The sequence below is a fragment of the Mesoplodon mirus genome (assembly GCF_964341445.2).
Source record: "Mesoplodon mirus genome assembly, chromosome: 1".
Taxonomy (NCBI): domain Eukaryota; kingdom Metazoa; phylum Chordata; class Mammalia; order Artiodactyla; family Ziphiidae; genus Mesoplodon; species Mesoplodon mirus.
The window spans coordinates 220,237,061-220,249,746 of NC_138976.1; the positions used below are offsets into that span (position 1 = coordinate 220,237,061).

General features: G+C 44.2%; 1 protein-coding gene across 4 annotated transcripts in view; it reads right to left on the bottom strand.

The window, feature by feature from the left end:
• Positions 1-12,686, bottom strand: part of KCTD9 (potassium channel tetramerization domain containing 9) — a 59,811-nt gene that overhangs the window by 21,817 nt on the left and 25,308 nt on the right. For all 4 annotated transcript variants that reach the window (XM_082624888.1, XM_082624890.1, XM_082624889.1 and 1 more), the window contains 3 exons: positions 2,806-2,873; positions 2,622-2,717; positions 1,759-1,908 (listed from right to left, as the gene is read on the bottom strand). In XM_082624888.1, the coding sequence (XP_082481014.1) occupies positions 1,759-1,908; positions 2,622-2,717; positions 2,806-2,873 (314 nt within the window). The remainder of the gene's footprint in view (positions 1-1,758; positions 1,909-2,621; positions 2,718-2,805; positions 2,874-12,686) is intronic.

The window sequence follows — 12,686 nt, forward strand, 5'->3', positions numbered from 1 at the left end:
GAATCTAAAAAAACATAAAGATACAAATGAACTTGTTTCCAAAACAGGAGGAGACTCACAGACATAGGAAAAAAATGTGTGGTTACCAAATGGGGGAAAAGGGGATAGGAAGAGGGATAAATTAGGAGGTTGGGATTAACATATACATATTACTATATGTAAAATAGATAACCAACGAGGACCTACTGTATAGCAGAGGGAATTATACTCAATATTTTGTAATAACCTATAAGGGAAGAGAATCTGAGAAAGACTATATATATGTACATGTGTATATATGTATACACACACACACACACACACATATGTAACTGAATCACTGTGCTGTACACCTGAAACTAACATATTGTAAATCAACTACACATCAATAAAAAAATTATATATATATAATAGATACACATGTATATTATATATACATATTGGCCTTCACATCAATTATACAATGTGGGTAGAACAAGCATTTAAAGATAAGAAAATTATGGTTCAGGCTCACAGTAATGCTATAATTAAATAGAACTCAAAACCAGTTGTATCCAATGATCCAATCTGTCTTATCTTTTTTTTTCTTCATTCCTTAACAGAAACCAACCAAGCTGCCTCTCAGTATTTCACTATTTAAAAATTAGGTCCTTCGTGGGCTTCCCTGGTGGCGCAGTGGTTGAGAGTCCGCCTGCCAATGCAGGGGACACGGGTTCGTGCCCCAGTCTGGGAAGATCCCACATGCCGCGGAGTGGCTGGGCCCGTGAGCCATGGCTGCTGAGCCTGCGCGTCCGAAGCCTGTGCTCCGCAGCGGGAGAGGCCACAACAGTGAGAAGCCCGCGTACCGCAGCAAAAAAAAAAAAAAAAAAAAAAAAAAAATTAGGTCCTTCAGATTTTTCCTTTGTACTGTTAGTGTTTTGCTTATTTTGCTATTTATTTGATCCTTCAACCTAAGATGGAACAAGGAAATGTGTTGGCATATTTTGTTATTAGATCCAAGTTTCATGGAAAAATACACTGCAGCTAAGGAACAAAGCCAACATTATAAAATTCAATAAACATTTATTCAGTGACTACTAAAGGCAAGGTAGTATATTAGGTGTAATTAACTCAAAAGGCACACAGACATGGTCCTTGATATTAAGGAACTGAAAGTTCTTAGAAATTAGATTTCACGGCTGGTTTTACATATATCCTCTAACCTCAAATTAACACAGGTAACTGCTACACAAATACATGCATATACATATGTACACACACACATACATACACATACATATATGTAAACACATATGAATATAGGTAGAGGGAGACAGCTACTGAGATGCTAACTTACACAGATTGCTGTATACCATGTTTATTTAAAAATAACTGCCACAAAAAAACCCAAAAAAACCTGCCACTTATCCCCTGGAGCAATAACATTTTCCTATTCCAGAAATGAACCTGAATAGAAAAATTCAAAGATACTTTCCAGCTTTACCCTATTAATTCATTGAAAATAGAAGTCCTGATAAATAGAGTGTTGAGGAGATCAGGATCTAATTTCAAGATTTCATTTCTTATTAGTTGCTATACTTTTCAGACCTATGTTTAATAAAGGATACCAAAGTTGCAAAACCAACCCATTTCACTTTCAGAACCTTCAGTTTTATCGTCAACTTAGTAAATTATCTGTTTTCAAGTAAAAGCTCCAGTAAGGGACAGATATAATTTCTGCTCTGAGTGTTCAACAGACTAAAAATTTAATTTTCTTTTGTAACCAAAAATGATTCTTACGTCAAGCACTGATCCAGAGAGATCAGCTCGTTCAAGATTTGCACAGCAGAGATTAGCGTGGGCAAGATTGCAGCGGCTTAAGTTGGCCATTTTGAAGTTAATGTATCGAAGGTCCAAACGAGAAAGATCAGCACCACTGAAGTTTAAACCCTAAAATTAAAAAACACAAACTGTCACAATATTTAAACCATCTGTTGTATATTCAATTACAATAGCTAACCACCATGTTTTTTAGAAGTAATTGGCAGTTCCGTCATTTGGAGTTCATTACAAAACATGATCAAATGGAACTTAGATATATAAAATTAGTGTCCTTAATGGGTTCTTAATGGAACTCAACTTACATATAACATTAGAATGCATCCTGGCTATGCCTCATTTATGTGAAGTTTCTAAAGAGAGATCTCTGCTGGCCACATACCTGTTGATAAGTATTATTTTTTTATTAAACCTGATTGTACTTAAATTATTTTATTAATTCAATAATTCAAGATCGTTTCATTTTTTTAAAGTGAGTATTGTGGTTTTTAAAATCATTACTGCTATAATACATAAAAGTAAAAGTATCTTCCACTGATTAACCATACATAACAACTGTACAATTAACTTTTTATTTTTATTGATGCAATTCCTATGCATTACTCAAAAACTGCTGCATGAGGCATAATTAGACAATAAAAAAGATTATTACATCTTTTTCTGTCTAACCATTTTGGGACTAAATCAATGCTATGACCCATAATTAAAATATATCTTGCATGAAGAAAGAAAATAAGGCAAGAAAAAAATTCCCAGAAGAATTTAAAACTTTACTCACAGATTTTCCTACAAGAATAACTCATGTAAAAGTCTGCTTTAATTACCTGGCAACGCAATTCTGATTTGGTTGGAGTGGCTAGCAGAAATCGGACAAATTCCTTTCGAGATATTGGTGAATGATCTTCTGGTGGTTGAGAATTCTTGAAAAGCATATTGACAGATCAGTGGAGCATTTTGGGAGATAACTACAATACATGTAATACTTGGCTAATGTAAAAAGAGCCTTACCTTTATTGCCACTTCTAGGTGTTCAATCAATGAGTCAATACCAAAAAATCTTGCTTCTTCTAACACACCTATCATAATAAAAACAATTTGACTTTTATAGACTGCTATTCATTTTAATATTTATAGAATCATTTATAAAAAAATTCTATAAAGTTAAATTCTCACAACAGAAGTGAAATACAAGAAGGCTATCCATCAGTATAGAAGAAAAATAACTAATGTTTAGAACATATATATGTATATATAGAATATTTTAAAATATTTGTAAACAAAGTTTTTCTAAATAGTTTACATACAGCAAAAGACTCATGAATTAGAATGAAAGCTTTCCATATTACAAAATTATTTCTGAAAATTAAATAGGCCACAGTCAAAAAAATCCTAACATCAAACATTCCTAAAATAACTGACATAGTGATTTGTAAGACCAATAATAAATGATTAGTTCACCTAATCTTAACATTTCACTGACTTTTTAAAAAAAATTTATTTATTTTTGGCTGCATTGGGTTTTCGTTGCTGCGTGCAGGCTTCCTCTAGTTGCGGCGAGCAGGGACTACTCTTCGTTGCAATATGCTGGCTTCTCATTGCAGTGGTGTCTCTTGTTGTGGAGCATGGGCTCTAAGAGTGCTCAGTAGTTGTGGCACATGGGCTCAGTAGTTGCGGCACACAGGCTTAGTTGCTCCGTGGCATGTGGGATCTTCCTGGACCAGGGCTCAAACCCGTGTCCCCTGCATTGGCAGGCAGGTTCTTAACCAGTGCTCCACCATGGAAGGCCTTCATTGACTTTTTTTTTTTTAATATATTTAACACAGTCACAGTATCATGGTTTTTTTTTGTTTTTTTCTTTTAAGATAAATTTATTTAATTTATTTATTTTTGGCTGTGATGGATCTTTGTTGCTGTGTGCGGGCTTTCTCTAGTTGCTACGAGCGGGGGTTACTCTTTGTTGTGGTGCATGGACTTCTCATTGCGGTGGCTTCTCTTGTTGTGGAGCACAGGCTCTAGGCACATGGGCTTCAGTAGTTGTGGTTTGCAGGCTGTAGAGTGCAGGCTCAGTAGTTGTAGTGCATGGGCTTCGATGCTCCGCAGCATGTGGGATCTTCCTGGACCAGGGCTCGAACCTGTGTCCTCTGAATTGGCAGGAGGATTCCTAACCACTGCGCCACCAGGGAAGCCCCTTGAGTTTGTGAATGAAGCAGATCTGAATCAGTTTGTCAGAGATCTTTTAGTTACTGAATCAGAATGTTACAGAAGTGTATAAATGTAAGAGAGCTTCAAAACAAAAGTCAGCAGTATAATTCAGAAACCTTTCTTATAGGAGAATCAATTTTAAATAAAGGATTTCCAGGGGGCTCACACAAGATGGCAGAATAGAAGGATGTGGAGCTCACCTCCTCCCACAAATACATCAAATATACATCTACATCTGGAACATTTCTCACAGAATACCCTCTGAATGCTGGCAGAATATCTCAAACACCCAAAATCGCATGAAAGATCTCCTCATAACCAGGTAGTATAAGAATAAAAAAAAAAAAAAAGGCATTGGGATGGGACTTGCACATCTGGGAGGGAGTTGTGAAAGAGAAAAGTTTCCCACAACCTGGAAAGCCTCTTCACAGGTGGGGAGATCAGCCAGGACAGAAATGGAGCTTTAGAGGCTCAAAGCAAGTGCAGCAGCCAGTTTATGGCAGGCAGATCAGAAAGAGACCTGCACAGATGGTCTGGGTCACTGCCCTGTGCTCCCCAGCCTGAGATGTGCAACCGCTGGTGTGGGCAGGAGCTCAGTTCTGAAACTTGGGTTTCAGAGGACAGACCCAGGGAGAGGACCAGGGTTGGCTGCTCAGAGGAAGCCTGAAGGGGCTGGAGCATGGTATGGGCTGCAACCAGGGGTGTATTTAGAAGAAACCCAGGCCCACCATAGAAGCAAAGCCCTTTTGTTAAGGAGCATGGAAGGGAGAGACAGGCCTGCCATAGCAGCCTCCTTCTCCACACGCTTTCAGCTGACTCAGCGCTACCTGTAGGAGCTCTGGGAGCATGCCAGCGGGCTGCCCACATGCAGAGGCAGGGCTGAAATCTGAGCCCTCTGCCCACTGCTGTGCAGATCTACCCCACAGCCACTGGCTTTGTATACTCAGCGCCTGCAGGACATCCAAGTGGAAAATGGGTGCTCCCGTGGCTGGGACCAGTCTGGCCTTAGCAGCTATGTGGTTTGCGGGTGCACGCATGCAGAGGCTGGGCTGGAGTCTGTGCTGCTTCAATAGCTCCAACAGCAGGTTCAGGTGTGTGACTACTGTGGTCTTGCTACCTCACTTCAATGGATCATTGCCAGCAGACCTATGCTGGTGACTTTGTGAACACAGCGCCTGAGGGACACCAGGGCTTACTGCCTGCATTCTCACGGTTGAGGCGGGACCGAGCGCAGCGCCAACAACAGTGTACTTTGTGAGCCCACACAATGGGTGACGGGTGACAGCACAGAACGCACTCCCTGGTGGAGAGCTCTGGAGGAGGAATACTCAGGGGCTCCTCTCCCTGGGCATACTCCAATCCCAACTACCTCACACCACAGCTCAGAAACGGATCTGGGGGCTTCTACTGCAATAACTAGGGAGCAGACCCTGCCACTGAGAGGGCTGTGACAACCACAGAGCAAAGAGGAGGCCCCGCTCAACATCCAGCGTAGCCTTTGGTCACCACAACATCAGTCACACCCTCTATCAAGGGGATAATGGCCAGCACACACTGAGGAAAGAGGTGGCAGGTATACATCCAGAAAACAGACCTTGCACCAAAAATGATAAACCCACACAAGCTACACAGGGACACTTCGACATACTAATAGCCCTCCAAGACCACAGTAGATTATTGTTTGTTGTAAACTCAGAGTAAGAGAAATGTAAGTAAAATGAAGAAGCAGAGAAACCACTCCCAGAAAAGATCAAGAGAATTCCCCGGAAGGAACAAACAATGAAACAGATCTGCTCAGTCTAATAGACATTGAGTTCAAAAAATATATAATGAAAATATTGAAGGAACTAAGAAAGGTTATCAATGCAAATGTAGATTACTGTAAAAAGGAACTAGAAAGTGTAAAGAGGAGCCAAGGAAAATGAGAAAACTCATTCGCCGAGATGAAAGCTGAACTAAATAAAGGCAATGAATAACAGGTTGAATAATGCAGAAGAATAAATAAGTGATGTGGAAGACGGAACAATGGAAATACCCCAGTCAGAACAGCAGACAGAAAGCCAAATGGAAAAAAAAAAAAATTGAAAGCAATTTAAAAGACCTATGGGATAATGTAAAGTGTACCAATCTACACATAACAGGCATCCCAGAAGGAGAAGAAAGAGAAAAGGGAATTGAAAATGTATTTGAAGAAATTATGGCTGAAAACATCCCAAACTTAAAGAAGGAAACAGATACACAAGTATAGGAAGTACAGAGGGTTACAAACAAGATGAACCCAAACAGATCTATACCAAGATATACTATAATTAAAATGGTAAAAGTTAAAGAGAGGATTCTAAAGGCAGCAAGAGAAAAAACAAAGGGATAATTACAAGGGAAACCCCCCCATAAGGCTATCAGCTGATTTCTTTACAGAAATGTTGCAGGCCACAAACGAGCTGCAAGATACATTCAAAGTACTTAAAGGGAAAAATCTGCAACCTAGGATACTCTACCTAGCTAGATCAACACTTAGAAGGAGAAAGAAAGAATTTCTCAGACAAGCAAAAACTAAAGGAATAGAGCGATACTAAATCTATCCCTAAAAGAAATATTGAAAGGTCTTTTCTAAGTAGAAAAGAAGTAAGAATTTACAGGAAAGAGAAAATCACAATTGGAAAGTAAATCACATAAATAAGCCAGTATGCAGATTTTTAAAACATAATTTTTTTGTGAAAGTGATGATAACCACAATGAACAGCAAAAGGATAAACATGAAGATGTAAAAGAGGACATCAAAATCATAAAAAGTGGGGGAAGAGAGTAAGACAATGTAGGTTATCTTTTAGAATGTGTTTGAGGTTATACCACTATAGATTCTAAAGCAAGTACATATAGGAAGGGGTTAACATACCTGAAAAACAGGGTGACCCCAAATCAAAGACATACAATAGATGCACAAAAACAAAAGGAAGAGAACACAAGCATAATACAAAAGGAAATCATTAAACGATGAAAGGAAAAACAAGAAGAAAAAGGAACAAAGAAGAAATACAAAAATCAACTGGAAAACAAGCTCTACAATAGCAATACTCATCTATCAAAAGTTACCTTAAATGTCAATGGACTAGATGCTCCAATCAAAAGACACAAAGTGGCAGAGTGGATTGAAAAAACAAGAGCCTACAGAAGATGGCGGTGGGGCAGGAGGCAGACTTCATGTCTCCCCACAACTAAGGCGCCTACCAGATGCTGGTGGGGAACCTCAATGCCCAAGGAGACAGGAGGAACCCCCGAGTGACTGGGTAGGACATGGTGGGAATGAGGGAGGAGGAGAAGTGGAGGCTGGACAGGACTGGCGCCCCTGAGGGGTGACTGGGAAGGTGGGGGAGGGGTTCCCACACCTGGAGGGACCCTCAGGGGCTTGGAGAATCAGGTGTTTCCCCTGCCCAATCGGCCAGGAAGCATGCAGGGCTCCCAGGCAGGGTCCTCGACCCTCCAAGGCCCCCTCTGGGCCATGTTGTTTCTAGGGGCGTAGGAGGGAGGTGGGGGTGGTGAAGGGGAAAGGTGGATGGGGGAGGGGCCCTCTGTGATAGGAGGACCAGGGGAGGCACGGAGGTTGTTTCACCTACTCACTTGTGCCTGGGAAGCCTACTGGGCTGTCGGGCCTGGTCCTCCGTTTTCCTGGGCCCCCTTCTCTCCCAGGCCCCCTCTGGCCTCATGGGTCCTAGGGGCATGGGAGGGAGAAGGGGGAAAGAGGAGAGGTGGACAGTGGTGGGGGGAACCCTCAAGGACCGGAGGATCGGGGAGGTGTGGTGGGTGTTTCCCCAGACCACTCAACCCGGGAGACCTGCTGGGGTCCCAAGCCAGGTCCCTCACCCTGCGAGGCCCCCTCTGTGCCACGCTGGTCCTGGGAGGATAGGAGGGAGGGAGGAGGTGGGAAGCAGAAGAGAGGCAGATGGGACGAGGGGACGTTCCAGGGCCAGAGGATCAGGGGAAGCAACCCAGGCGTTTCCCCTGCCCACTCAGCTCCAGGAAGCCTGTTGGGCTTCCGGGTATGGTCCCTTGCCTTCTGGGGCCACCTCTAGCCACGTGGGTGCTGAGGACATGGGAGGGAGAAGGAGAGAGGCCAATGGGGAGGGGCCCTCTGGGACTTCCCCCACCCACTTGGGCTCAGTGAGCATGCTGGGGTCCTGGACCTGGTCATCTGCCCTCCAGGGCCAGAGGCACTCCTGGGCCCCTCCTGCTGTGTTGAGTCTAAGACCCTGCTCCAGGGCATTTTCTGGCCCTGTGGGTCCTAAGCACAGGCCCCGTCCACCACCTAAACCCCACCCCTACCTAAGCCGCACCCCCCACAGCCAAGGCCTTTTCTGCCTTTCTTCCCCCTCCTCTTTATTACCACTGTGGTTCTGTTTTACCCTCCAGTTGTTGTTTCATCTACATTTTTATTTATTTATTAAAAAAAATTTTTTTTTTTGTCAGTACACGGGCCTCTGTTATGCCCTTTCCCATTGCGGAGCACAAGGTCCGGACACACAGGCTCAGTGGCCATGGCTCACGGGCCCAGCCGCTCCGAGGCATGTGGGATCTTCCCGGACCGGGGCACGAACCCGTGTCCCCTGCATCGGCAGGCGGACTCTCAACCACAGCACCACCAGGGAAGCCCCTTTATTTTTTAATTCTTTCTAAGATGGCTGTTAGTTTTCTAATCTTGTTATTTACTCTTTCTTACTGTTCTGCTCCTTCTTTTCTTTTGTCTTTTTGGCGCCTCGCACGGCTTGCAAGATCTTGGTTCATGAGCTGGGGGTCGGGCCAGAGATCCTGTAGTGGGACCTCCGAGTCTGAACCACTGGACTAACAGAGAACCTCAGACCCCAGGGAATATTCATAGGAGTGAGGTCTCCCAGAGGTCCTCATCTCGGGACCAAGACTCAGCTCTACCCAACAGCCTACAAATGCCAGTGCTGGAAGCCTCAGGCCAAACAACCAGTAGGATGGGAACACAATCCCACCCATCAAAAAAACCCCAAAAAACAAAATGAGTTGACAAAAAATTATGTCACAGATGAAGAAGGTAAAAACCTACAAGACCAAATAAGTGAAGAAGAAATATGCAACCTACCTGAAAAAGAATTCACAGTAATGATAGTAAAGATGATCCAGAATCTCGGAAATAGAGTTGGAGGCACACACTGAGAAAATACAAGAAATGTTTAGCTAGAGATAGAGAATGAGGGGAAGATGGCGGAAGAGTAAGACGTGGAGATCATCTTCCTCTCCACAGATACATCAGAAATACATCCACACATAGAACAACTCCTACAGAACACCTACTGAACGCTGGCAGAAGACCTCAGACCTCCCAAGAGGCAAGAAACTCCCCATGTACCGGGGTAGGGCAAAAGAGAAAAGAATAAACAGAGACAAAAGGATAGGGATGGGACCTGCACCAGTGGGAGGGAGCCGTGAAGGAGGAAAGGTTTCCACACACTAGGAAGCCCCTTCGCGGGCGGAGACTATGGGTGGCGGAGCGGGGAGCTTCGGCGCCGCGGAGGACAGCGCAGCCACAGGGATGCAGAGGGCAAAGTGAAGAGATCCCCGCAGAGAGGATCGGGGCCGACCGGCACTCACCAGCCCGAGAGGCTTGTCTGCTCACCCGCCAGGGCGGGCGGGGCTGGAAGCTGAGGCTCGGGCTTCAGTCGGAGCGCAGGGAGAGGACTGGGGCTGGCGGTGTGAACACAGCCTGCAGGGGGTTAGTGCGCCACGGCTAGCCGGGAGGGAGTCTGGGGAAAAGTCTGGACCTGCCGAAGAGGCACGAGACTTTTTCTTCCCTCTTTGCTTCCTGGTGCGCGAGAAGAGGGGATTAAGAGCACTGCTTAGGGCCTTCCCTGGTGGCGCAGTGGTTGAAGAGTCCGCCTGCCGATGCAGGGGACGCGGGTTTGTGCCCCGGTCGGGGAGGATCCCACATGCCGCGGAGCGGCTGGGCCTGTGAGCCATGGCCACTAAGCCTGCACGTCCGGGTCCTGTGCTCCGCGGCGGGAGAGGCCACGACAGTGAGAGGCCCGCGTACCGCAAAAAAAAAAAAAAAAAAAGAGCACTGCTTAAAGGAGCTCCAGAGGGGGTGCGAGCCGCGGCTAAAAGTGCGGACCCCAGAGTCGGGCATAAGACGCTAAGGCTGCTGCTGCCGCTACCAAGAAGCCTGTGTGCGAGCACAGGTCACTATCCACATCCCGCTTCCGGGGAGCCTGTGCAGCCCACCACTGCCAGGGTCCCGGAATCCAGGGACAACTTCCCCGGAAGAGCGCACGGCGAGCCTCAGGCTGGTGCAACGTCACGCCAGCCTCTGCCGCCGCAGGCTCACCCCGCACTCGTACCCTTCCCTCCCCCTGGCCTCAGTGAGCCAGAGCCCCCGAAGCAGCTGCTCCTTTAACCCCGTCCTGTCTGAGTGAAGAACAGATGCCCTCTGGCGACCTACACACAGAGGTGGGGCCAAATCCAAAACTGAGACCCAGGAGCTGTAAGAACAAAGAAGAGAAAGGGAAATCTCTCCCAGCAGCCTCAGGAGCAGCAGATTAAAGCTCCACAATCAACTTGATGTACCCTGCATGTGTGGAATACATGAACAGACAACGAATCATCCCAAATTGAGGAGGTGGACTTTGAGAGCAAGATCTATGATTTTTTTCCCCTTTTCCTCTTTTTGTGAGTCTGTATGTGTATGCTTCTGTGTGTGATTCTGTCTGTATAGCTTTGCTTCCACCATTTCTCCTAGGGGTCTATCCATCCTTTTTTTTTTTTCTTAATAATTAATTTATATTTTAATAACTTTATTTATTTTATCTTACTTTATATTACTTTATCTTCTTTCTTTCTTTTCTTCCTTCCTTCCCTCCCTCCCTCCCTCTCTCTCTCTCTCTCCCTCTCCCTCATTCCCTCCCTCCCTCCCTCTCTCTCTCTCTTCTACTAATTATTTTTTTCTACTTTTTCTCCCTTTTATTCTGAGCCATGTGGATGAAAGGCTCTTTGTGCTGCAGCCAGGAGTCAGTGCTGTGCCTCTGAGGTGAGAGAGCCAACTTCAGGACACTAGTCCACAAGAGACCTCCCAGCTCCACATAATATCAAAGGGCAAAAATCTCCCGGAGATCTCCATCTCAACACCAGCACCCAGCTTCACTCAATGACCAGCAGGCTACAGTGCTGGACACCCTATGCCAAACAACTAGCAAGACAGGAACACAACCATTAGCAGAGACACTGCCGAAAATCATAATAAGTCCAAAGACAACCCAAAACACAACACCAGACGTGGACCTGCCCACCAGAAAGACAAGATCCAGCCTCATCCACCAGAACACAGGCACTAGTCCCCTCCACCAGGAAGCCTACCTACAGAACCCACTGAACCAACCTTAGCCACTGGGGACAGACACCAAAAACAACGGGAACTACGAACCTGCAGCCTGCAAAAAGGAGACCCCAAACACAGTAAGATAAGCAAAATGAGAAGACAAAAAAACACACAGCAGGAGAAGGAGCAAGATAAAAACCCACCAGACCTAACAAATGAAGAGGAAATAGGCAGTCTACCTGAAAAAGAATTCAGAATAATCATAGTAAAGATGATCCAAAATCTTGGAAATAGAAGAGACAAAATGCAAGAAAAATTCAACAAGGACCCAGAAGAACTAAAGATGAAACAAGCAACAATGAACAACACAATAAATGAAATTAAAAATACTCTAGAAGGGATCAATAGCAGAATAACTGAGGCAGAAGAACGGATAAGTGACCTGGAAGATAAAATAGTGGAAATAACTGCTACAGAGCAGAATAAAGAAAAAAGAATGAAAAGAACTGAGAACAGTCTCAGAGACCTGTGGGACAATATTAAATGCACCAACATTCGAATTATAGGGGTTCCAGAAGAAGAAGAGAAAAAGAAAGGGACTGAGAAAATATTTGAAGAGATTATAGTTGAAAACTTCCCTAATATGGGAAAGGAAATAGTTAATCAAGTCCAGGAAGCACAGAGAGTCCCATACAGGATAAATCCAAGGAGAAATATACACCAAGACACATATTAATCAAACTGTCAAAAATCAAATACAAAGAAAACATATTAAAAGCAGCAAGGGAAAAACAACAAATAACACACAAGGGAATCCCCATAAGGTTAAGAGCTGATCTTTCAGCAGAAACTCTGCAAGCCAGAAGGGACTGGCAGGACATATTTAAAGTGATGAAGGAGAAAAACCTGCAACCAAGATTACTCTACCCAGCAAGGATCTCATTCAGATTTGATGGAGAAATTAAAACCTTTACAGACAAGCAAAAGCTGAGAGTTCAGCACCACCAAACCAGCTTTACAACAAATGCTAAAGGAACTTCTCAAGGCAAGAAACACAAGAGAAGGAAAAGACCTACAATAACGAACCCAAAACAATTAAGAAAATGGGAATAGGAACATACATATCACTAATTACCTGAAATGTAAATGGACTAAATGCTCCCACCAAAAGACACAGATTGGCTGAATGGATACAAAAACATGACCCATATATATGCTGTCTACAAGAGACCCACTTCAGACCTAGAGACACATACAGACTGAAAGTAAGGGGATGGAAAAAGATATTCCATGCAAATGGAAACCAAAAGAAAGCTGGAGTAGCAATTCTCATATCAGACAAAATAGACTTTAAAAT